We start from the raw sequence: 26,836 nt of genomic DNA, 5'->3' as shown, positions 1-26,836 counted from the left end.
GTATTAACAAAACACTTTACAATATATATGCTTTTAAACATGCTTGAATATTATCCAGTAGTTCTTTAACCCCCTGCAACTTGAGCTTTAAAAGTTGGCCGGCAATTACTCACCCCTTTCCAGTCCAGGCCAATTTTCAGCTTTCAGAGCTGTCACCCTATGAGTGACAATTACTCAGGCACGCAACACTGTACCCAAATTAAATTCTTATCATTTTTTGAGTCAGATAGCATTTTCTTTTAGTGGTATTTAATCACCACTGTGTTTTTTTTTTGCAATATAAGTGAAAAAATACCAAACATTTTTGTTTGTTTTTGTTATAACAATGTACAAATAATCTTTTTAATCTTTTTTCATAAAATTAGGCCAAAATGTATTCTGCTACATTATTTTAGTAAAAATAACCCAAAACAGTTTGTATTATTTAGTCTGTGTGAACGTTATGTGAAAGTTATAGTCTACAAACTGTGATATATTTATTTGAAAATTGGTCAGTCCTAATGTACTGTCTATCTCATTTCTTGAGACCCTACGATGCAGGGTCAGTACAAATACCCCCCAAATGACCACTTTTTGGAAAGTAGACAGTTCAAGGTATTAAGTAAGAGGCATGGTAAGTTTTTGAAAGTTGTCATTTTTTGTCACAGTTTTTGGAAAATTAATAAAGTTGTCATTTTAACCACTTTAGCCGGGAAGATTTTACCCCCTTCCTGACCAGAGCACTTTTTGTGATTCGGCACTGCGTCGTTTCAACTGACAATTGTGCGGTCGTGCGACGTGGCTCCCAAACAAAATTGATATATTTTTTTTCCCACAAATAGAGCTTTCTTTTGGTGGCATTTGATCACCCCTGCATTTTTTATTTTTTGCGCTATAAACAAAAAAAGAGCGACAATTTGGAAAAAAACATTATTTTTTACTTTTTGCTATAATAAATATCCCCCAAAAATATTTAAAAAAACTATTTTTTTCCTCAGTTTAGGCCAATACGTATTCTACATATTTTTGGTAAAAATATTGCAATAAGCGATTATTGATTGATCCGTGCAAAAGTTATAGCGTTTACAAAATAGGGGATAGTTTTATGTGTATCGGCGTGAGGCGGTCGGGATGCGGTTAAGGAGCTATTTCTCACACACAGCATAGGCATAATTGCAGTTACACACCAAAACACATTCTGCTATGCCTCATGGGTATACCATATGAGTATGGGAATACCACATGTGTGCATAGAAGGATCTGAAATCCAAGGAGCACCTTTAGGCGTTCCAGTGGCATAAATTATGCATCTAATTGCCTGACTACCTATCACATTTTTGGAGGCCCTGGAGCCCCAGTACAGTGGAAATACCCACAAAATGACCCCATTTTGGAAAGAAAACACTACAAGGAAAGACATAATGAGCCTTTTAAAAAAAGTTTTTTTGCCACAAATTTTTAGAAAAATGTAGGAAAGAAAACGAAAATAATTTTTTTTTTTTATTTATTTTTTTTTTTTTACACAAAGTTGTCAATTAATAATATATATCTAACAAACAGCAATTACATACTTGGACATAAACCCAAAAGGCATTCTGATACTCCTCCTGAGTATGGCAATAGCACATGTGTGAGACTTTTTCACAACCTAAGCACACAGAGAGGCCCCAACCAAAGGAGCACCATCAGGCTTTCTAGGGGCATAAATTATGCATCTAATTTCCTGACTACCTCTCACATTTTTGGAGGCCCTGGGGCACCAGGACAGAAGCAACACCCACTAAATTACCCCATTTTGGAGAGTAAACACCCCAAGGTATTTTAAGAAACATAGGAAGTCTTTTTTAACCACTTTCAGCCTGGTCCTTTTTTCTGGCTTAAGACCATAGCACTTTTTGAGATTCGGCACTGCTTCGCTTTAACTGACAATTGCGCGGTCGTGCAAAGTGGCTTCCAAACAAAGTTGATGTCCTTTTTTCCCCCATAAATAGAGATTTCTTTTGGTGGTATTTGATCACCTCTGCATTTTTTATTTTTTGCGCTATAAACAGAAAAACAGCGACAATTTTGAAAAAAACACATTATTTTTTACTTTTTGCTATAATAAATATCCCCAAAAAATATATAACATTTTTTTTTTTCCTCAGTTTAGACCAATACGTATTCTTCTACATATTTTTGGTAAAAACAATTGCAATAAGCGATTATTGATTGGTTGACGCAAAAGTTATAGCATTTACAAAATAGGGGATAGTTTTATGGCATTTTTTTTTTTACTAGTAATGGTGGTGATCAGCGATTTTTATTGTGACTGCGACATTATGGCGGACACATCGGACATTTTTGACACATTTTTGGGACCATTGTCATTTATACAGCAATCAGCGCTATACAAATGCACTGATTCCTGTGTAAATTACACTGGCAGGGAAGGGGTTAACCAGGAGGTGGCAGTGTAGGGGTTAAGTGTGTCCTAGGGGCGTGTTACTAACTGTGGGGGGCGTGGCTGTGTTTTACAGATCACTGATCTCTGCTCCAATCGCAGGGAGCAGAGATCAGTGTCACTTGTTGCTAGGCAGAATGGGGAGATGCTGTTTACATCGGTATCTCCCCATTTTCCCTCCCCGTGAGATGATCCCTGGTATCCCCACGGCGATCGAGTCCACGGTACCCGCTGTCGGACTCACGGGGGTCCCGACCGGCACATGTGCGCCATGCTTGCGGCGCGCACACGATGGCACAGTGGCAAATTCAAAGTGACATACCTGTACGCCCATTTGCCTGTCCATGCCATTCTGCTGATGTAAGTAATGGCGTTGATCAGCGATTTTTATCATGACTGCGACATTATGGCCGACACATCGGACATTTTTGACACATTTTTGAGACCATTGTCATTTATACAGCAATAAGTGCTATACAAATGCACTGATTCCTGTGCGAATGACACTGGCAGTGAAGGGGTTAACCACTAGGGGGCAGTGTATGGGTTAAGTGTGCCCTGGGGAGTGTTTCTAACTGTGGGGGGCGTAGCTACGTGTGACATGTCACTGATCTCTGCTCCCAATCACAGGGAGCAGAGATCAGTGACACTTTCACGAGGCATAACAGGGAGATGCATGTTTACATTAGCATCTCCCTGTTCTTCCTCCCCGTGAGGCGTTAACCAATTAATCACAGTTGAAAACTTTGCTGTTACAATGATCATCATTGTAATGGCAAAGTGTTTAAAAAATAAATAAATCCCTGACTAGCCCCCAGAGTAGTTCAGTGTTACTATGGTGACACTGAACAACTCTGATGAAAATGTGAAATAGTAACATTAAAAAAAAAAAGTTTTGTTTTTCTTTATAACTACTTGCCGACCACCCGCCGCAGAGGTACTGCGGCAGGGTGGCTCAGCCGCACACATCGCTGTAGCAGTATGGCGATTCATGCACTAGCATTTGTGGGAGCGCGCATGCCACCGTCGTTGTGCACACCCTCCGATTGACCAGCGGAGAAGCCAATCAGGGGGTCGTTCCCCGCAGAGACAGAACGGGGATCTGCCGAAGTAAACAAGTGTCAGAGGTTGACACTGAGATCTGTCTTCCTGCTCAGCAGGAAGACTGATCTGTGTGTTTCCCCAGTCAGTAATCACAAACAGGGAACAGATTTAACCCCTGATGTTACCCCTTCTCTGCCAGTTTCATTAGTGCAGTATCATTGCATATTTTTTATCACTGATCACTGTATTAATGTCATTGGTTCCCAAAAAAAGTGTAAAAAATGTCAGTTAGGTGTTTGATCTGTCCGCCGCAATGGCGCAGTCCCGCTAAAAAACACTAATCGCCGCCACTGCCAGTAAAAAAAATAATAATAATAATATGCAATAAATCTATCCCCTATTGTGTAAACGCTATAACTTTTGCGCAAACCAATAAATATACGCTTATTGGGGTTTTTTGTACCAAAAATATGTAGAAGAATAAATATTGGCCCAAACTGATGAATGCATTTGTTTTTATATTTTTTTTTGGATATTATAGCAGAAAGTAAAAAATATATTTTTTTTGTTTCGTTTTTTAATGGCCTTTTTTCTTTTTTTGTTTATAGCGCAAAAAATAAAAGCTGCAGAGGTGATCAAATACCACCAAAAGAAAGCTCTATTTGTGGGGAAAAAAGGATGTCGATTTTGTTTGGGTACAGCGTTGCACAATTGTCAGTTGAATTAACGCAGTGTCGTATCGTAAAAAATGGCCTGGTCATTAAGGGGGTAAATCCTTCCGAGGCTGAAGTGGATAAACATAGTCACCAGTCAGTGTCCTGGATCACTGCCACATCATGTCATATGATGATGCACTTTTGACAGTATACAAAAAAAAAAAAATAGTTGAAAAAAAAATAAGTTTTATTCAATATCTTGCTTTTCTAAAAAATGTGGACAAAAAACTACAACTTAAAAAAACTGGCCATGTCTCTTAATAAATACCTCAGACTGTCGACTTTCCAAAAAGGGGTCATTTGGTGGAAATTTGTACTGTCCTAATCAAATACCACCAAAAGAAAGCTCTATTTATGTGAATTAAATTGATAAAAAAATTTCATTTGCGTGGAGTATTGCACAACTGCACAATTGCCAATTAAATTTAGCGCAGTGCCGAATAGCAAAAGGTCAGGAGCGGGGGGGGTAAAACCTTCTGGAGTTTAATTGGTTAAACCTTGTATTTTTGTGGGCTCGTTGGCAGTTCCTTTGTTGTGTTGCTGCCCACCTGTCCGTTTATTGCTTGAGTATGTCACATGGTCTAACAATACAAGTCCTGTGTCCTGTACTGTACAATTTAAGATAACAGGAATTTTGATTTACCTGTAAATTTCTTATCGGTACAGTACAGGACACAGGCAACTCCCCTCTGTGTCTTTATCACAACTTATTGCTTGCTAAATAACCAGTCTAACAGAATGGGCAGGGTTTGCTGTGAGGTTTGCTGGGCTTGTGTGCTCTGTGGGTGGTCCTAGCCAGTTTTTTGCCAGTGTCCAATCACCTGAAGCTAACTGCATATAACCAATAGTCTTATGCCCTGTACACACGGTCGGACTTTCCGACGGAAAATGTGCGATCGAATCATGTTGTCGGAAAATCCGATCGTGGATGGGCTCCATCGGACTTTTTTCTGTCGGAATTTCCAATACAAAGTTTGAGAGCAGGATCTAAAGTTTTCCAACAACAAAATCCGATCGTTTAAATTCCGATTGTGTGTAGACAATTCCGACACACAAAGTGTCACGCATGCTCAGAATAAATTACGAAGCAAAAGCTATTGGCTACTGGCCCATTTATAGTCCTGTCGTACGTCGTTTACGTCACCGCGTTCAGAACGATCGGATTTTCCGACAACTTTGTGCAACGGTGTGTATGCAAGAGAAGTTTGGGCCAAAATTCATCAGAAAAAATCCGATGGATTTTGTCGTCAGAAAGTCTGACCGCGTGTACAGGGCATAAGAATGCAAGTCCTGTGTCCTGTACTGTATGCCAAGATAGGTCCTGTTTCTCTAGTTATCACACCAGTGTGAAGCCATGTGGACATGTTGTGGCCTGTATCTAAGATTGTCCAGACCTAGTTGGTTGGCGTCTTCAGGTGTTGGGCACTGGCATGGTCTGTCATTGTTTTGTGGGGAACATGAGCAATGTTTTGGGGTTGATTTACTAAAGGCACATAGACTGTGCACTTTGCAAGTGCAGGTATTCCAGAGTTTAGCCAATGAGGTGAAGCTTCATTTTGCAAACAATACCCAATCACATGCAAGGAAAATAAAAATAATTGCATTTTTGCTTGCACACAATTGGATGATGGAAGTCAGTCGAGCTTCCCCTCATTTACAAAGCACTTCCGGAGTGCACAGTCTATTTGCCGTTAATAAATCAGTCCCATTGTGTTTATGAGAATGATTGCTAGACCTTAGTGAATCCCAAAGTGAGAAAGGTGTTCCACTAATGGTGCACATCAGTGTTGTGAGGGGTACACTGCCTAGAGCAGCCTTTCTCAACCTTTTAACCCTAGAGGAACCCCAAAAATAGTTTTTAGGTCCCGAGGAACCCTTACTAAAACCAACTTAGAACAATGCCCCTTATACTTGTGGCCAATAGGAAGAATGTCCCACTTAAAGTGGTGCTCAGAATTCCACCCTTAAAAGGCACCCTTAAAAGACAGCTAAAAAGATATTTGGTGCCATGCTGCTAGCTTTGCTAAGTGATGCTGAACCTCAAACTCTGTACACACCATCAGAAAGGTGGTTAATCAGCCACAGCTCAAGGAACCTCTAGCAACTTCTGGAGGAACCCCAGGGTTCCACGGAAACCCTGGTTGAGAATGGCTGTCCTTGAGAATGTTGGTGGTGCCCATATGAATGCTTACTTCTTGGTCGCATGCTATGTCATCCTGGCAGCTTAGATAAGGCATCGCCCTTAGTCATACCTACCAAGCAAGGTCTTTTTTAGCTTTAGCTTTAGCTTTTTAGAAATGTCTTCTTCTTTAGGGCTCACTGTCAGTTCTAGAGTAAGCAGTCTTCTGAATAGATTTGTCTGTCTTGGAAGGTAGTGTGGATGACCTGTTAGGCTCCAATGCATTTTTTCATACTGCGAAGAAACGTAGGATATTTTTTAACATGTTCACATCAATGCATTTTTGTGCCTCTGCTTTTTTGGAAAGGGTCGGACTTTTTTAAACGTAAAACTGTTTTTGCTTTTTTTGGTTCAATAGACCTCAATAGAGAAGCTGCTGAAAAGCATGTAGTGTGTTTTTACCGTGATTTTGCTGCAATTTTGCTGCAAATTATCTTTTTTAATCTGCCCAACAACAAATCCCCCCCCCCCCCCAAAAAAAGCATTAAAAAAACGCAAATCGCAGCAAAATAGCGGTGAAAAATTGTGGTAACAACACAAAAAGCACAGCAAAAAGCACTGCAGAAACGCTCAAAAACAAACTGCATACTGCCCAAGACTCCACTCACACCTGATCGCAGGCAGAATCACCGTGATTCCACAGGCGATTTTAAGTTGCTGCAAAACATTTGCAATGCTGCTACTTTTGCTGCTACTAGCATCCCAATCGCGCTACTATTTTGCCATATTTTGCGGTAAATTGCGCTGCAAACGTGCTGCAATCGCAGTGTGAGAATTAAAAATCAACACAAGCTTCTTTTGGGGAACAGCGTCACGCGTTACGATTTGCTGTGATTGCAGCATGATTTACCATGCAAAAATAGTGGCAAAATTGCAGTGCAATTGGGGTGCCATTTGAAGTAATGGCATTGCAAATGTGTCCCATGTTTTGCAGCAGTTTGAAATCGCCGGCAGGATTGTGGCAATTCCGCCCGCAATCAGATGCGAATGGAGTATTAGGGAAATAAGGTAAGACTGGATTAACATCTCTGCGTTTTGAATCGTAGACAGATTTGCCACGATTCAGAGCCGAGGTGTGAATGAAAAATCGCAGCAAGCGCATTTGAGGTGCCATTCATTTGAATGCAATCTATAATCGTGGTGCGATAAATCGTGGCAACCCACATCGCGTGAAACATGTTGCCCCAAAAAGCAGCTCCTGGACTCTTATTCTGTCATTCACCCCTTGGCACTTTAAATTGCGGCAAAGCTACCCACGATTCAAAATGCTGAGATGTGAATGCAGCCTAAAAGGAGAAATAACAGGATAGGGAAAACTTCCTTCTGAAATTGTAACTGACTTATGAGCCATGCAAAAAAAAAAATCACAAGTCGTTGGTAGACATGGCAAAGGTCATGACAGTAAATGACAGGGATTGGGGTTGATGTACTAAAACCGGAGCGTGCAAAATCTGGTGTAGCCCTGCACGGTAGCCAATCAGCTTCTAACTTCAGTTTGTTCAATTAACCACTTCAGCTCCGGACCAATAAATACCTTAAGGACCAGAGGTCTTTTTGCAATTTCGCACTGCGCTGCTTTAACTGGTAATTGCGCGGTCATGCAATATTGCACCCAAACGAAATTTGCGTCCTTTTCTTCCCACAAATAGAGCTTTCTTTTGATGGTATTTGATTGCCTCTGCGATTTTTTTTTTTGCGATATAAATGGAAAAAGAGCGAAAATTTTGAAAAAAAAAGATATTTTCTTCTTTTTGTTATAAGAAAAATCGAATAAACTAAATTTTAGTCATACATTGAGGGCAAAATTTATTCAGCCACATGTCTTTAGTAAAAAAAATGTCAATAAGCGTATATTTTTTGGTTTGCGCAAAAGTTATAGCGTCTACAAACTAGAGTACATTTTCTGGAATTTACACAGCTTTTAATTTATGACTGCCGATCTCATTTCTTGAGGTGCTAAAATGGCAGGGCAGTACAAATCCCCCCCAAATGACCCCATTTTGGAAAGTAGACACCCCAAGGAAATTGCTGATGGGTATGTTGAGCCCATTGAATATTTATTTTTTTTGTCCTAAGGGATTGAATAATGACAAAAAAAAAATAATAATAATTTTTTTTTACAAAAAGTTTTCACTAAATGATATATTGCTCACACATGCCATGGTTATATGTGGAATTGCACCCCAAAATATATTCCGCTACTTCTCCCGAGTATGGGGATACCACATGTGTGGGACTTTTTGGGAGTCTAGTCGCGCACGGCACCCCGAAAACCAATCACCACCTTCAGGATTTCTAAGGGTGCAAATTTTTGATTTAACTCCTCACTACCTATCACAGTTTCGAAGGCCATAAAATGCCAAAATAGCACAAAACCCCCCAAAATGACCCCATTTTGGAAAGTAGACACCCCAAGCTATTTACTGAGAGGCATGTTGAGTCCATGGAATATTTTATATTTTGCCACAAGTTGCGGGAATATTACAAACTTTTTTTTTTTTGCACCAAGTTGTCACTAAATGATATATTGCTCACACATGCTATGGGCATATGTGAAATGACACCCCAAAATACATTCTGCTGCTTCTCCTGAGTACGGGGATACCACATATGTGGGACTTTTTGGGAGTCTAGTCGCGCACGGCACCCCGAAAACCAATCACCACCTTCAGGATTTCTAAGGGTGCAAATTTTTGATTTAACTCCTCACTACCTATCACAGTTTCGAAGTCCATAAAATGCCAAAATAGCACAAAACCCCCCCAAATGACCCCATTTTGGAAAGTAGACACCCCAAGCTATTTACTGAGAGGCATGTTGAGTCCATGGAATATTTTATATTTTGCCAAAAGTTGCGGGAATATTACAAACTTTTTTTTTTTTGCACAAAGTTGTCACTAAATGATATATTGCTCACACATGCTATGGGCAGAAGTCAAATTACACCCCAAAATAAATTCTGCTGCTTCTCCCGAGTACGGGGATACCACATGTGGGGGACTTTTTGGGAGCCTAGCCACGTACGGGACCCCGAAAACCAAGCACTGCCTTCCGGATTTGAATATAAAATGCTACCAAAAAACCTGTTAGCGATGGCAGGGATCAGGCCTGACTCTGCGATCGCTGCAGTTATGTGTTTAGTGTTTTGTAAGTGACAGTGATCGATCGATACTGCACTTGGGTGGGCTGGGCAGAGGGGCAAAACGCAGGTGCCAGCAGGTATTTGGGCTGATCCCGCTAACAATGCGTTTTTTTGGAACCCTAAACTGCTGGGGACGCTAGTATAGATCTGATCAGATCAGATATTGATCTGTTCAGATTCTATACCACTACGGGAGGTGTATGCTTTGTGTGTGGGTGTTAGCGGTACTGGCACTAACCTAGCGCTGCCTGGGGCGACGCAGACCCTGACCCTAAAACCTAATTGATATCACCCGCCGGGTGATCAGGGGGTTAAACCTTTATTGGGTAATAAATGGTGGGTGCCCTGATGCTATAAAAAACAAACTAACCAGAGTCACCCGTAACACTTATACGGTGATCAGTGGTGAAAGGGTTAACTAGGAGCAATCAGGGGGTTCAAATTTTTATTAGGTAGTATATGGGGGTCCCTGGCGCTATATAAAAACCTGACGGGGAACCTAAATGACTAACTGGCTAACCAGCGTCACCAGTGACACTTATACTGTGATCGCTGGTGAAAGGGGGTGAAAGGGTTAACTAGCAGAAATCAGGGGGTTGAAACCATTATTGGGTAGTATATCGGGGTACCTAGCGCTATAAAAACCTGGCGGTGAACCTAAAAAAATAACTAGCTACCTAGCGACTGTAGCGACACTAATGCAGCGATCAGAAAAACGATCGCTTAGTGACACTGGCAAAAGGGGGTGAAAGGGTTAACTAGCAGAAATCAGGGGGTTAAAACCATTATTGGGTAGTATATCGGGGTACCTAGCGCTATAAAAACCTGGCGGTGAACCGAAAAAAATAACTAGCTACCTAGCGACTGTAGCGACACTGATGCAGCGATCAGAAAAACGATCGCTTAGTGACACTGGCAAAAGGGGGTGAAAGGGTTAACTAGCGGCAATGGTTAATGGTTAATGGTTAATGGTTAAAACCATTATTGGGTAGTATATCGGGGTACCTAGCGATATAAAAACCTGGCGGTGAACCTAAAAAAATAACTAGCTACCTAGCGACACATGCAGCGATCAGAAAAATGATCGCTTAGTGACACTGGCAAAAGGGGGTGAAAGGGTTAACTCTAGGGGCAATCAAGGGGTTAAATCTTTATTGGGGGGTGATAGGGGGCTACCCTGGACCTAACACTAACTGTCCTGACAGTTTTTACTGTCACAACTGACACTGAATGCATTGATCAGTAAAGAAATGATCAATGCAATCAGTGACACTGTGACTGGGGGGGGAGGGGGGGCGGGGGGGGATCGGGGGGCGATCGGGGGGGGGATCGGGGGGGGGTTTGTGTGCCTGTGTGTACCTACATGTCAGTGTAGTGTTGGTGCACATTTACTTTTACTTTTCTCCTCGTAGTCCGGTCAAAAAGACCGCCCCGAGGAGAATGACATCACTTCCTCCTTCCTGTGTAAACAATACACAGGGGAGGAAGCTTCTCATTGGCCAGGAGCGATCCAGAGGGGGTGGCCGAAAACCAACGGCCATCCCCTCATCACGGAGCGCTCCTGGACCGAATCGGACCGCCGTAACCAGCGGGAGGGGGTCCGATCGGACCCCCCACCCGCTGGAAGGCAATCACGTAGATGTACGTGATTGTGCCTGCCTGTGCCATTGTGCTGACGTACATTGGCAATACGGCGGTCCTCAAGTGGTTAAGCTTTGACAATAAAACCTGGAAGCTGATTGGTTTCTATGCAGAGCTGCACCAGATTTTGCACTCTCTAGTAAATAAACCCCACTGCGCTAACTGTTATAAATATCTCCTTCTAGCATATGAAAGCAATGCTGGCTCTGAATGCAGAAGACTATTTTTCTTTATTTTCTTTCCTTCTTCCCCAGCCTTCTCATAATCTTTCCTTTTTTTATCATTATCCTTCTGGAAACAAATTCTCCAGAGCTCACATAAGATGCAGTGGCAGATGTTCCCATTTCTTTCTCTTTCTGATTGCGTACATGATCTATATTAGGTTCTTTCTTTCTAAGTATACCTTGCTGTGACAAGCCTACTAGAGAGTAGGACATTTTGTACATGTGCTACAATTAGTAATGTGTAATGGGGAACTGCACCTTCATCCCACAGGAGTATTCTTTTTTTACTTGTGCAACTAGATTGCCGGCTGCCTTTTCCTGACTGCTTATTTGCTGAATGATCAGATTTAACCTCCTCTCTCCTCTTCTATGCTTGACAGTTCTGTGCCATTAATGTTACACTTTACTGACAGTATCCGAGTGTACTGACAGATGTATTGTTTTCAAAACAAGATTGCTGTTATGGGAAAATAACATTTTTATTCATCTGTTCTAGACCAGGACATGCTTGATAGCTCAGCTCTAATAACTGAGGGCATTGTAGAGTCGGAAACACTCAATGACTATGAGATGCAGGCTCAGTTCATGCTACAAGCAGCATTCCTTGATATTCAAGAGAGGCATCCCATACAAGGTGTTCAGCTGCTCCTACAGGTACACACGCTAATACTGTCTACTTATTATTGTATTATTTACGTACTGTACGTTTACTGAATTTCATTAGTATTTCAAGTTTTTGACGTTTTGGGTAGAGCGGAGATGGATTAGAACACCTGTTTTTATCGCTGCCTATGCCCCTGTTTTGGAGATCCACCCTCTCTTTCCATTATCACAGACAGTAAAAGTTAATGAAAATCCTACATTTTGGGTTGGCACCAGAACAGGAATAGAGGGGAGATTGTCCTATGGGGACACTAGTTCTGGAGGCCCTGTCGGAGGAAGTGGAGAGATTTCCCATGTTTTGGCTATGGGACAGGAGGTAAAGAAAAATCTCCACAATGGGGTGTAAAGACCAAATGCGTGCGGACTAGACCTGTTTTTAACGCATTCTGTTAGACAGGTTAATTTGGTTGTCTGCGAGCTGGTGGTAAGTAGGCTTTGGTTTTTTTACTGGGCATTCCCCAGACATTGTTGTTACCTGTAAAGACCAAGCTGTCTACAGATCAGTAGCCAGAGGGAACGGCTTCTGACTTGGAAAGATGTCACATGATTAATCCTTTACACTCCCCAGGTGTTCCAAACTGTTTAAAGGGACACCGGGGTGGTAGGAATGGGTTAGAGTTTTTGTTACCCTAAAAAAATATATATTTTCCCATTCAGTGCATGTGCTGTGTAATTTGGCCTTTTGTATCACCTGAAATACCTGGCTGATCCTGCCTGGTTCTGCCGTAACCTTTGCAAACTGACCACGGTTTATCATGGCTGCTGAGCCCTGACACCGTGGTCAGTTTACATGGCTCCGTCATGCTCAGATCTCCTGTCCTCCTCTCCCCTCCCTTCCCTGCCTGTCAGCTCGTGACAGTGCCACTCCTGCTATTATAAAACTATCATACTATCATGCCATCCCCTCTGTTAATTAAGGACATGTGCCGCACAGTATGGGGGTTATTTACTAAAGGAAACTGCACTTTGCACTGCAAGTGCACTTGGAAGTAAAGTCGCTGTAGATCCAAGGGGGACATGCACGAAAAATAAAAAACAGCATTTTAGCATGTACATGATTGGATGATAAAATCAGCAGAGCTTCCACTCATGTCAGATCTACCCCTTAGATTTAGAGTGACTGCACTTCCAAGTGCACTTGCAGTGCAAAGTGGATTTGCCTTTCGTAAATAACCCCTGATGTGTTTTATAAAAAAGATGCAGATTTCTATCTGATTTCAGAGCATCTCTCAGCGCACATGTGACTTCTCAGTGTCATGAATCTGCAGTAAGTGAAAGATAAGTGATCTGAGATGAAGCCACGAGGATGGTGGTATAAAGCATAGAGGTAGAGCCTATGAGTGTTTTATACATGTTACACTTGAAATCTGCTGGACTTGTGTTTATATGCTGTTTTTTCTTAATAAATGTGAGTGCTGGGGTGGTGAGGTTTATTCAGTTTAACACACAGGTGATCGATCGATCAGCTTGGTGCATTCAGCCTGCCCATTAACGGTTCAAATCTCAGCTGGTTCCTGCTGAACTGGCCCAGATTTGAACCGTGTATGGCCAGCCTAACATGCAAGGCCTGTGTATTACATGTTTATTTGTATAATAAAGATTTTTTTACCAATGTTGAACAATATATAAATGCAAAGGTATTAAAAAACAAAACAAAAAAAAACAAAAAAACTTTAGTTTATATATTTTCAAAAGGTAAAACATGACCAAAAATCTATTTAGTTTCCCTTTGAGCTAAAAAAATAAATATTCTGTATTAGTGGTGTACTGCAACCACCAACCATCCTGACATAAGGCTTAGTGCTTGCCAAGCCTGATTGCTTTTATAGTGGCATTTTTGGCAATGCAGCACCTAAGGTAGAATGCATGTTAGGCACAGTAATGTCTTTATTAAAGTAGAACTGAGAAAGATTGAGCAGCACACTGGAGTTCAGGCTTCATTCATACCTGCGCGACTTGTAATGCAACTTTGGACACACACGTCTCATGGCAAGTCCTATGTATTTCAAGGAAGCTGTTTAAATCTATGCAACTTAAAAAAAAAAGGTTCCTGCACCTCTTAGATGCAACTTTCATGTGGCTTGAGTACTATAAACATCAATGTAATCTCTCAAAAGTTGCATGAAAGTCGCATCCTAATGTTAGAACTGTAACAGTTGTGCAACAGTCAAAGCCAAAGTCACATCCATGTCGCACATATCCAAAGTTGCATCAAAGTTTCAAAGGAAATCACATGACTTTGGAGTCGCACAAGTATGAATGGATCCTTATGGTCCACAAGTACTCAGACACACCTACCATTCCAACAAAAATTTCAGAGTTGCAAAATCACATGTCTGAGCCTGAACTTTGCAAAGGGGACTTCCGCACATCCTCAAGCTAGCCAGCAAAAAAAAACCCTATAACAATTCTAAAACTTCTCAGGTCAGGTTCATACATTTGCAAAATTCTGCACCTTTCCCTGTTTACTATTTTCAGATACATCCAAGTGGCTGCCATCTTTGCTTTTTTGGTTTATGGTGCTGACACACACACTAGAGGCCTTCAGCTGCCTTGTAAACTTGATGGCTAGGATTCCTATCTTTAAGGAGGAAAGGGCTGCCTCAAGGTTCCAAATATGGGCCAGCTATGGTACCAACTATGTTCCTATAGTTGGAAAACTCAGTTTAGTGTTAGGGAACACATTTAAGTGCCTTAATAACTTCCATTCAAATTCAGAGTTATGAAACTAAAACCTCTGTTTTTAACCAGAATAGATGGAATATATTGGTTAGTTTAAAAAAAAAAAGAAAAAAAAAGAGAGCCGCCTGGGTACTTCCTTTTAATATGGCACAACTCCATCCCTGTAATACATATAATACAAAACAAATTAGCCCATGGGACTTTAAATGAGTTGGTCATAGAGGTCATAACAAAAGAGTGTAGTAAATTGATAAGGATTTATTAGGGTTCCAAGGACATAATCATAAATGAGCATAAAAACATTATGAACCATAGCTTGAACATATTTGTTACAGTACTGAAAATACATAGGACACATATACAACTTTTATACTCGACGTGTTTCGCAAGCTCTGCTCGCTACCTCAGGAGTTGTAGTATATGCAGGATATCTAAAAAATAGTAAGTATTGGTAAGATATAAAATACAATGATGATTGTGGTTAGAAGAGAAGTACGTGGCCTCTAAGGGTGGATTCACACCTATGCATTTTTAGTGCTTTTTGCATTTTACAGATTTGCAAAACAGAACGTGTTCCATAGGAAACCATGTTAAATAGCCTGTAGTGCAAATATGCAAAATGCAAAAAGCACTAAAACTGCATAGGTGTGAATCCAGCCTAAGAGGCACCCCATACTCACATTATGGTCAGTTGATCTATAGGACTGATCTCCAAGGGTAACAGCGGAAAAAACACTTTCCGCTGTTACCCTTGGAGATCAGTCCTATACACCAATTGACCATAATGTGAGTATGGGGTGCCTCTTAGAGGCAACGTACTTCTCTTCTAACCACAATCATCATTGAATGTTATATCTTACCAATACTTATTTTTTAGATATCCTGCATATACATCAACTCCTGAGAAAGCGTGCAGAGCTTGTGAAATACGCTAAGTATAAAAGTTGTATATGTATACTATGTATTTTCAATACTGTAACAAACATGTCAATGGTCAAGCTACGCTTCATGATGTTTTATGCTCATTTATGATTATGTCCTTGGAACCCTAATACATCCTTATCAATTTACTATACTCTTTTGTTATGACCTCTATGCCCAACTCATTTAAAGTCCCATGAGCTAACTTGTTATGTATTATATATATTGGTTAGTTTTATTTTTTGCTGACGAGCTTAAAAAAGTATGCTAGTGATCCCTTTTGTACTGTTTTGTGTATTGCCCTGCTCAAGTGCACCTTTCCCTGTGTGCTAGTTTCAGACCAATCAGAGCAGCAGTTATCTTAGCTTTTTTGGGCCTGTTCTGTGTTTAGGATAATGTCTCTTGAGTTTTAAAAAACCAAATCCTCTATTAATCCTTAATTGTTTTTAAGTGTTCTTTATGAAACAGTTTATGGCTTAGGTTTACAACACATAAAAAATATATATTGCAAAAATACAATAATATCTTCATATAATATTTGCTCTCTTGCTGTTTTTGTTCACATCACAATGTAGCTTGTTTCCTAAAAGTAACATTTTCTATAAGCATTAAGGTTTCACATCTGTCATAAATCTTTAGTTTTAGCTGTTGTATTCAGGCTCATGGCATACAGATCAGACCATAGATGAGCAATGGTAACAACACATCATTTATATTTTGAAAATCACTGTGACTTTATCCTGTCAGTAATACAAGTTTAGCTGGAATAGGATTCATTAAAATAGAAATAGATTGTTATATATTTTTGTGTATATGTGCTACTTTACCACCCTGCAAATGTTTGAAATACAGTAAATACTGAATCTGCAGATGACATTTTGAAGGGTGATAATGAAGATTAATGAAAATGTTACTGCCCTCTGCAAACTCGGAGTAGCTGTGCATTGCCCTGTACCATCAAAAAGAGCAGCTACCCATATTGTTATCCAGCATATGCTCCATACATCTGCATCTGCAATATATATACAGTTTATATAATGCATACTTAACCATCTACTCAGGTCTACTTATGAGTTTAAGTAAGACACAGTATTCTGAATATTGTAGTCCAAATATTGAAACACTGATGTTGATTATATTGCAGGCAAATTATTTGACCTCCAGAAGATTTACCCCCTTCATGACCATTTTCTGTGATACGGCACTGCGTTACTTTAACTGACAATTGCGCGGACATGCAATGCTGTACCCAAGTTACATGTGTGCCCTTTTTTTACCCACAAATGGCTCTCTTTTGTTTGATCACCACTGCGTTTTTTGTTCTTTGCGTTCTAAACACTGACAATTTTGGGAAAAAATATATATATATTTTTTACTTTCTGCTATAAAACATATCCAATAAAAATGTTTTAAAAATCCAAATTCTTCATAAATTCTGGCCAGTATGTGATCTGCTACACTTTCTTTTACTAGTAATGGTAGCGATCAGTGACTTAGAGTCATAGTGTGGCTGCGATATTTCAGTGGACTGTTGGATACTAACTGACACTATTGATGGTTTGTGGGAACCAGTGACACTAATATAGTGATCATTGCTAAAAATATGCAATGTCACTGTACTGACACTGATTGGGAAGGGATTACACATCTAGGGTGATCAAAGGGTTAACTGTGTGCCTAGCCAGTGTTTTTGTGTAAATAGTATGCCTCTGCCCTGAAGATTTGTGGGTGCTAGCAGACATCTATTGCCCGGCACCCTCAGATCGGCCTCTAAGTAGTCACAGCAGAAGCAACGCGTGTGCACGCCCACCCCTAGGCAGAAAAGCAGGTTTATATACATTAATCTGCACAGAACAACTGCAGTATACAACTGCAGTATACAGGGGGTCCCTGGGTTACAAACAAGATAGGGACTGTAGGTTTGTTCTTAAGTTGAATCTGTTTGTATGTCGGAACAGGTAAAATTTTTAAGTGTAGCTCCAGCCAAAAAATCTATTTTTAAGCTTTTTGGATAACATAGGGAAGGGTTATCACCCCTGTAACATTTGCTTTGCTGTCTGTGCCCCTGTACAGAAGATTTCACCTCACTTTCTGTCCCAATGATAATTGGATTTTGAAAATTTTGGGCAGTTAGGGAAACAAGGATTGGTGATAAAGCAAGTGGAGACACCCTTTTCCCATATTAACTCTTACAAGGGAGAATTTCCCTTCCTAGGGGTAGAATTCCTCTTACTTCCTGTTATCTCCCTCTGTTTGTAAGTAGGAGTCGTTTGTAAGGCAGATGTTTGTAAGTAGGGGGCCCCCTGTATCTGCTGTAGGGCAGCCCTTAAGTGGTTAATAAAAGCTTTCACATATGTTATAGAGCACCAGTGAGACAGGCTTTATGTGTATTTGGGGCGTTCTGTAGAGTTTAAAGGTAGCAAATGCATTCACTAGGCCTAGTCATAAGAATCTGACATTTTTCATGATAGGTTATATATTAAACAGAGGCTTTGGAGTTTGGTAGTTGCAAAGATCCCAGATAGGATTCCCTATATGATTTGGCACAATACTCTGCACCTGCAGCATTTATACCTTTCAATACACTGGGTGAATCTACATTTCAACAAGAACATCAGTCTATGTCTCCCTTTTGCTTCATATATTATGAAATAGTGTTAACAGAGGTTGGGCAAATGGACAAAGAAAACAGTGTAAATCGTAATCTTTGTCTGCATCACTTTTATAATGTTTCAGAATATTTTACAATTGTAACTTCAATGCAGTAACATCAAAATACCTGTAATCTTATGTTGTTGCAGGCCTGTTTGAATGTGGGAACATTTTTAATTTTGCATTCACACATCACCACAGATATGCTAAGTTAAAAAAAGAAACACAGTGTCCCAGTTTTCTCAAACAATGAAACACCAAAACCCACAACTAAAAAGAGAGATACAGTAATCCTTGAAAAAAGTTTTATACATGGCAAACTTCATTAGCATTGACTTTGATATAAGTATCTTATTTTCACACTAAAGAAAAGAGAACTACGCAGTCTTTGTTTATGCTGTGTATTATATCTCATGATTAATAGATAATCCTGTTCTCTTACTAATGCTAGGCAGATGTTTATTAACTATTTTTATGAATCCAAATGTTAAAAAGTTCACTTTTTTTTTTTGCTAAATTCCAGCTTCCTATATACCAATATAGCATTATTGTACCTGTTTTTGCAAAAACAAAACAGCTTTCAATTTATTCTACCCGTGCTTACCTCACTCACTTACTTCTTTTGCAAAATAAGACAGCTTTCTATTCATTCTACACAGGCTTAATTCACTCTCTTCATGGATGTTTAAAAACCCTGCTCCATTATTTCTGCCTTACTTCCTGAACAGACTATAGGTCATGACACAGGAAGGAGTTGACAAGCTCAGGTGGTCAACTTCCTGTGTCATGACCTAAAGTCCGTTCAGGAAGTAAGGCAGAAATTATGGAGCAGGGTTTTTAAACATTCATGAAGTGAGTGAGGTAAGCATGTGTAGAATAAATGGAAAGCTGTCTTATTTTTGCAAAATAAGTATATTAATGCTATATTGATACATAGGGGAGCTTGAACTTAGTAAAAAAAAAAGGTGAACAAATGTGTGTATTCACTGTCTGCCCAGTTAAATCATAAAATGTATTAATAACTAATTAAATTGGCATATAATTGGCATTTTTTATTTTACCTACAATATGTGCCTTGAACTTTTTTGATGTGGTATCTGAGCAATATTTCAGTCATTTCCATTGCATTTAACAATATTGTTTAAATAGTTCCATATTTTGGTAAACCATATTCATCTTGCAATTTTTTATTTTATTTTTACAATTTTTTGTTTGGACAAATGGGTCTGCCCCACCAACACTGGTTAAGTGGCAGTAGGTTAATACTTATAACACTGGACTATACTAGAAGGAAATTTGCTTATTGTTATTCTGTGTATGAATGCTCATAGGTTTATCATCATATACCCTATAAATAGCACAAGTTCATTATATGGATGTCCTAAACATAAAACCTGTTTATCTATTTGAACAGAGTATAATTCACTTGCTGCAAGAAAAGCCGTTCATTTCTCCCATGGCACAGATAACCCTTGCTCAGAGTTTGATTCTTTCAGCTGATTTAATAGAAAATAATGAGGATCAGCAATTGGTTTGGTCAAAGCAGTTAAACATTTTCACTTCAGTCCACAAACTCATCAACAAACAAGTAAGTGTATTAGTGTGATGCTCCTTATATTATAAATGTTCAACAGACTCTCTGAAAAAAAACAAAAAACTAGTTTCTGAATGTGCCTTAATACAGTATCAAATGAAAATTTGGAAGGAAGACATGAGCATTTTATTCACATCAATTTATATAGAAATAAATGCAACAAATAAAACTTTTTTGCTATTTGTACAACTACTAAAGGTTGGAAGGCTTTCATTTGGCTTGCTAACTTGTGTTTACGTAAATGATCGAATCTAGAAATATTTGTTTTTAAATGTACTGTACCTTAATCATCAGGCTAAATCATCAGTTACTCCATACCTATATTGAATACAATGTAAACATGTAACATTTTGTTTGTCAAAAAACACACCTTGGTGTGCCTTTTCTTATCCAATTAAAATGTCTGAGTTAATTATCCATAATGCATTGGAAAGAAGTACATGGTTGTATACATCATGAAACTATTGCACAGCAGTCTGGCCATGCCGGGGGAGAGGATCGGATATGAAAAAAACCTTCTGCTGAAATGATAGCTCTCAATTAACCAGTGAGCCCTTGGTAATCCCACCATTTTTTATTGATTAAAAGACTCAAATATGTTAAAAGTAATGCACTTATTTTTAAAAGTGCCCTCCTGGCATCTGGACATGACTAATATAGAAGAAGTGTTGCTGGTCAGTAATCCCATAACCTTCTGTTGTTAAAGTGTTACTAAACCCAGGACCCTGCATTCACTATATCTGGTCTCTCACAGTACACAGAACATGGAAATGCAAGTATTTTAGTCAATATAAACTGCTAAATACCTTTTCTCATCGACAGTATATAGCAGTCTTATGACTTCTGTCAGTGTCTGGTTAAGACTTGTAGGAGGAGTTTTCATTCTACTCTGACTGTCCTATGAGACTGCAGGACCCCTGACCCTCTGTTTGGACAGTGCTGATTGGCCCTGTGTTGAACACATGCACCCTCCCAGGAAAAAAAAACACACCAAACTGAGCATGTGCAGAGTGCCCCCAAGGTCCTGTACCTTTAGCTGATGCATTGGGGACTGTGGAAGAAGGGGAAGATCAGAGAAGACAGTATCAAACCTTTTTACACAAAGCAGAGGATTAACCCCTTTGGTTTCACAATGAGTATAACAAGCATGCTTTACTGCTTATACAGATTGATTTTGCTGTTGTGGTTTTAGTAACACTTTAAACTAGTTGCATGTAAAATGCATTTAATTATTTACTAATAAATACATAAATGAATTAACATGTCTAATATATCTGCCTGGAGTTCAGCTTTAAATGTAGCTGTTCTTAAATTGGATTTAGTGATATTGCCAGGTTAAGGGCACAGCAACCTGCTTCAGCAAAGGGTCAGTGAAATGTAAGAAAAGAGTATAGAACATATTCAAATGATGTTTACAGATAATTTAAGGATTTCCAGACCTCTATCAGCAGAGAGTTACATTGTGTAAGGTGAGGGAGAAGATACAGAACGTGCTGGGGGTATGGACATTTTTGAGATGCCTGATTAGTATCAGTGGGCTTTTCTTATTAAGTATATTATTTAACTTGTAAAATATATTATATGTGCAGCTTTCTTGTCTTGGAGAAACCACAGAGCATGATATAACAAATCCATCCCTACCTCCTTGCAAGAATATCTACTTACCACACATGTCTCTACTGGCTAAAACCAAAATGAGGATTGGTAAGTATAAGCAGAGCAGCTAGCTTGCATCCGCTGAATCTGTGCTTTGCCTTCATTGTTCTTTTATTAAGTTTTTTATATCATTTACAAAGCGCATTGTTGACTTCATATAAAATAGATATAATTGTCTAGGCATCATATTGATTATGAGATGGGCTTCTCTGTACTCTTGTAGATCAATGTGCTGAATTTATTCAGACATTGTCAGTAAAATCTGTATAGTAATTGTGCGGGGCAGTAGAAAGAGCAAAGAAAGAAACACGTGACCAATTATCTGTCTAGTGTGTCCATTTTTTTTTTTTTTTTTGGCTATTTCTCTCTTTTTGCATTTCTGAAAAGTATTTTGTGCTGAATGTTTGTTATCATTCATTTTACTGTAATGTGAAGTTAGGAATTCGGTATGATTCCATTCTACAAAATTTGCAAACTTTATTCTTTATGTCTTTTTTCCTAACCCTAGGCTGTAGGATTGAAAATCATTTATCTTAAAAATTCTGAGCATGTAGAATTGCAGCAGGAGATATGGATTGTTTTAGTTAAAAGTATTTAAAAGCAAATCTTTTTTTTTCCTAGTGTAGGGAACGATTAAACACCTGTCAGGCTTTATTTGCCATTTGTGTCTCATTGGAGATTGAAAAACAGTTCATTTCCTGTCCTGTAGACAGGAATTGAGAGCAAATATTTCCAAATGTAGACTAAAATTCCTTCTTATGCCCCATACACACTATCAGATTTTCTGCTGAATTTTTCCTTCAGATTTACCAAAACCATGTCCTACAAGGGCCTGCCTGATTGTATACAAATTGAAACTCCTAAGGTTTGACCTCATATTATATGGTTTTGGTAAACCTGAAGGAAAAACTCAGCAGAAAAACTGATAGTGTGTATGGGGCTTTAGACAATTATCACCAGAACTCATCCATTGCTGTTCTGGTGGCAACTTAGAAATTTGGATTTTCCGTCACTTTCAGTGACAGTGGTCACCAGGACAAATAGAGAAGGTGAATCCCCTTATTGGTGAAACAAACGGCCAAAAAAACTGGCATACAGTACGTTATATGTTCTAAATCCTCACCATTCTATCCAAAACTAGGTTAGGTTTACCTTAAATCCTTTTCTTTACTGTCACCATGTCAAAATACAGTTTTTTTGTTTTTTTTTAATAAGGAATATCTTTAGTTGGTTAAAGTGATTGTAAAGTCTTGTTTCTTTTTAGTTAAAAATAACAAACATGTTATACTGCTCTGTTGCAGTGAATTAGTCCAGATCCTCCTCTTCTCGGGTCCCTCTTCCATGCTCTGGCCTCTCCCTCCTGTTGACTGCCCTCACAGCAAGCAGCTTTCTATGGGGCACCCAAGCCCAGCCACAGCTCCCTGTGTCCATTTAGAGACAGAGCCATGGCCTGCCCCCCCCCCTTCTCTCCTCATTGCCTGACTGACTTTGATTGACATCAGCGGGAGCCAATGGCACTGCTCTGCTGTGTTAGCCAACGAGGAGCGGAGTCCCGGCAGCCAAAACAAACCTACAACATCGCTGGATCTAAATGGGGCTCAGGTAAGTTTTAGAGGGGCTGCTGCACACAGAAGCATATAATGCATTAAGATAAAAAAAACTTCTGCCTTTACAATCGATTTAATTGGTATGTTGAATCACTGTCCTGGTCATGCTTAGTAAAGGTGTAATGTCCCCAAACTTAGCTTATAGTAGTTAGTCCATTTCAACTGAACTTGTTTTGTAATGCTGAAGATGTTTCTCCACTTATCCAAGGAGCTTTCTTGGTTCTTTGTTGGTTTCTTAGCAGTGAAGAAGCTGCTTGGATGAGTTGCAAAATGTCTTCAAAAAGTGAAGTTGAATGTGACTACTTATAACTATACTATGACCGGGATAAATTAGAGCTTGAACATCCACTCTAAACACGGTCACATACGTGTCCCCAATGCAGCACCCAAACCGTTTGCTATGGTATCCAGTATTCCCCTAAGATTTGTATGGTTTACATGTTCACTTACCTTCCTCTACTACATCTCAGGTCCCCTGTTTTTAGTTTAGAATGTATGTGCCCCTCAGGAATGGAAAGATTTTGTAACATATGATGGTTACAGTCACATCACAATTACTGCAAAGTGTTCACCATGAGATGATTACAAAAGTACAACATTTTGAATTTAGAATTTCCAGCAAAAACCTAAATACAGACTTTCAAAAGATTTGTGATTTTGTCTAGCCAGTCTTGTGATTTATTCACCTCTTCCACACTGTACATCAAGGAAGATCAATCTTCATTTTCAGTGATTTCTTGGTTCAAATATTAATGGAGGTGGGCTCGTCTCATCACTCATATCCCTCTGTCAGGACCATCCCTTTTGATACTAGAAACCACTTAATCTCTTATCCCAACCTTAGTCAGGCGAGAGAGAGATATATATATGGGACGTTCAGTGTACCTTCCAGAGAAAATTCAATGCATATATTTTACAAAAAGAATATCTTTATTGCAAACAAATACAACAGATAAAAGCATAGGATTCATTTACTTAAAATCATCATAAAATATGACCATCATTAAACACTGGAGTACAATAGACTTTCATGTATGCAACTGTCCCACATGAAGGATCGACAAATGTCGCAATTAACTCACTTCCTCAGGATCCAATACAATCAACTGGTGTAATATAATAATCAAAGCATAGCCCCATTATTGCCTACATGCCAGTAATACTCCTTCAGACTACAGACTACTACACCTTTATGTAATGGGTTCCTTTTTATTTATTTTTTAGAACCATATCAACGATGTCAATGGGGGTAGGTTTTGATTTTCCTTCCCATGTTCTATCTAATTGGAAGGTATTATACAGTACATGTACAGTATATACTGTATATCTTTGAATACATTGGTACGTTTATGATTTTCTCTTTTCGTGCGATGTTTTGGATTGATCATATAGTATATAGCAGGGATATGCAATTAGCGGACCTCCTACTACAACTACAATTCCCATGAGGCATAGCAAGACTCTTAGAGCCACAAGCATGACATCCAGAGGCAGAGGCATGATGGGACTTGTAGTTTAGCAACAGCTGGAGGTCCGCTAATTGCATATCCCTGGTATATAGTCATGTAAAATATTTTTTTTGTAGAAATTGATCACCTTACTTGTATGGGAAGTATCTTACTTGTATACAAAGTGACTACAGTGTTAATCCTTCATGCCTCAAATAGGACAGCTGCATACATAAAAAAATATATTTTATTCCAATGTGTTAAGCTGGCCTTACTTTATGATGATTTAAAAAAAAAAAATATGTTTTATTTTGAACTGGCCAGTCTCTCCTGACATTTGGTCCGTGTATACAGGGCTTAACCACTTCAGCCACAGAAGAATTTACTCCCTTCCTGACCAGACCACTTTTTGCGATTCGGCACTCCGTCGATTTAACTGACAATTGCGTGGTCGGGTGACGTGGCTCCCAAACAAATTTGATGTCCTTTTTTCCCCACAAATAGAGCTTTCTTTTGGTAGTATTTGATCACCTCTGCGGTTTTTATTTTTTGCGCTATAAACAAAAAAATAGTGTCAATTTTGAAAAAAATGCATTATTTTTTACTCTTTGCTATAGTAAATATCCCCAAAAAATGTAAAAAAAAATTTTTTCCCTCAGTTTATACATATTGTTCTACATATTTTTGGTAAAAAAAATCGCAATTAGCATTTATTGATTGGTCGTGCAAAAGTTATAGCGTCTACAAAATAGGGGATAGTTTTATGGCATTTTTATAGATTTTTTTTTTTACTAGTAATGGCGGCGATCAGTGATTTTTATCGGGACTGCAACACATCGGCCAATTTTGACACATTTTTGGGGCCATTGGCATTAATACAGCGATTAATGCTAAAAAAAATTGCATTGATTACTATAAAAATGGCACTGGCAGTGAAGGGGTGAACCACTAGGTGGCGCTGTAGGAATTAAGTGTGTCCTAGGGTGTGATTCTAACTGTGGGGGGAGGGGCTTTGTGTGACACATCACTGATCAGAGCTCCCGATTACAGTGAGTGCTGATCAGTGACAGTGTCACTAGGCAGAACAGGGAGATGCTTGTCGGGAAGCGATGCGGTCGGGAAGCGGTTAAGTTTGGGATGAGAGATTAAGTGATTTCTGATTACTTGGTTCAACTTTACTGATTGCTGGATAACTTGCTTGCTAATTGGACAGAATTGATAATAATGATAAATGTGTTGCCTGCCTGACTCGATGAAAAAGATGTGTGAAATCAAAAGACTAGGTGTACTAAATTACCAGTTCTACAGTTATGAGAGTATATTATTATATTATATTACCAAAAGTATTGGGACACCTGCCTTTACATGCACATGAACTTTAATGGCATCCCATTCTTAGTCCGTAGGGTTCAATATTGAGTTGGCCCACCTTTGGAAGCTGTAACAGCTTCAACTCTTCTGGGAAGGCTGTCCACAAGGTTTAAGAGAGTGTCTATAGGAACGTTTGACTATTCTTCCGAGGCACATTTGTGAGGTCAGGCACGTATGTGAATGAGAAGGCCTGGCTCACAGTCTCTGCTCAAATTCATCCCAAAAGTTGAGGTCAGGACTCTGTGCAGACCAGTCAAGTTCCTCCACCCCAAACTTGCTCATCCATGTCTTTATGGACTTTGCTTTGTGCACTGGTCCAAATCATTTGGTGGAAGGGAATTATAGTATGGGGTTGTTTTTCAGGGGTTGGGCTTGGCCTCTTAGTTCCAGTGAAGGGAACTCTTAAGGCGTCAACATACCAAGACATTTTGGGCAATTTCATGCTCCCAACTTTGTGGAAACAGTTTGGAGATGGTCCCTTCCTTTTCCAACATGACTGCACACCAGTTCACAAGTTGCACCAGTTCATGTGCGTGCAAAGGCAAGCGTCCCAATACTTTTGGTAATATAGTGTATCTTAGGCAATCTAGAAACAATTGGTAATTAAATAGCTAATTGCACAAGAAATTCCTAACATATAACATAATATTGAAACGAAAGAACCAACAGGTGTATCAGACTCCCCACAGAATGATACTGTCGGCAGGTAACCTGTTTGTCAAAGAAGAAAAAAAAACATCTTTTATCTACATACATATTTACCATTAAAATACCGGTATATACAAGAAAATAAATCTCATCAAATATCTCAAAAAAATACAGTGTATATTTACACTCCTCAGCCACTTTTTTAGGTACACCTGTTCAATTGATT

At 39.3% G+C, this 26,836-nt stretch overlaps 1 protein-coding gene across 2 annotated transcripts in view; it reads left to right on the top strand.

Annotated features, from left to right (window-relative positions):
- Positions 1-26,836, top strand: part of CFAP54 (cilia and flagella associated protein 54) — a 538,848-nt gene that overhangs the window by 418,620 nt on the left and 93,392 nt on the right. For both annotated transcript variants that reach the window (XM_077472059.1, XM_077472058.1), the window contains exons 55-57: positions 11,865-12,022; positions 19,701-19,874; positions 21,470-21,584. In XM_077472059.1, coding sequence (XP_077328185.1) covers positions 11,865-12,022; positions 19,701-19,874; positions 21,470-21,584 — 447 coding nt within the window. The remainder of the gene's footprint in view (positions 1-11,864; positions 12,023-19,700; positions 19,875-21,469; positions 21,585-26,836) is intronic.

Source organism: Lithobates pipiens, unplaced genomic scaffold (genome assembly GCF_037356315.1).
Source record: "Lithobates pipiens isolate NorthernLeopardFrog02 unplaced genomic scaffold, aLitPip1_a1.2 Scaffold_8, whole genome shotgun sequence".
In the NCBI taxonomy this organism is placed as follows: domain Eukaryota; kingdom Metazoa; phylum Chordata; class Amphibia; order Anura; family Ranidae; genus Lithobates; species Lithobates pipiens.
Note: the sequence above shows the minus strand (reverse complement) of the source record. Positions and strands in the feature narration are given on the sequence as shown.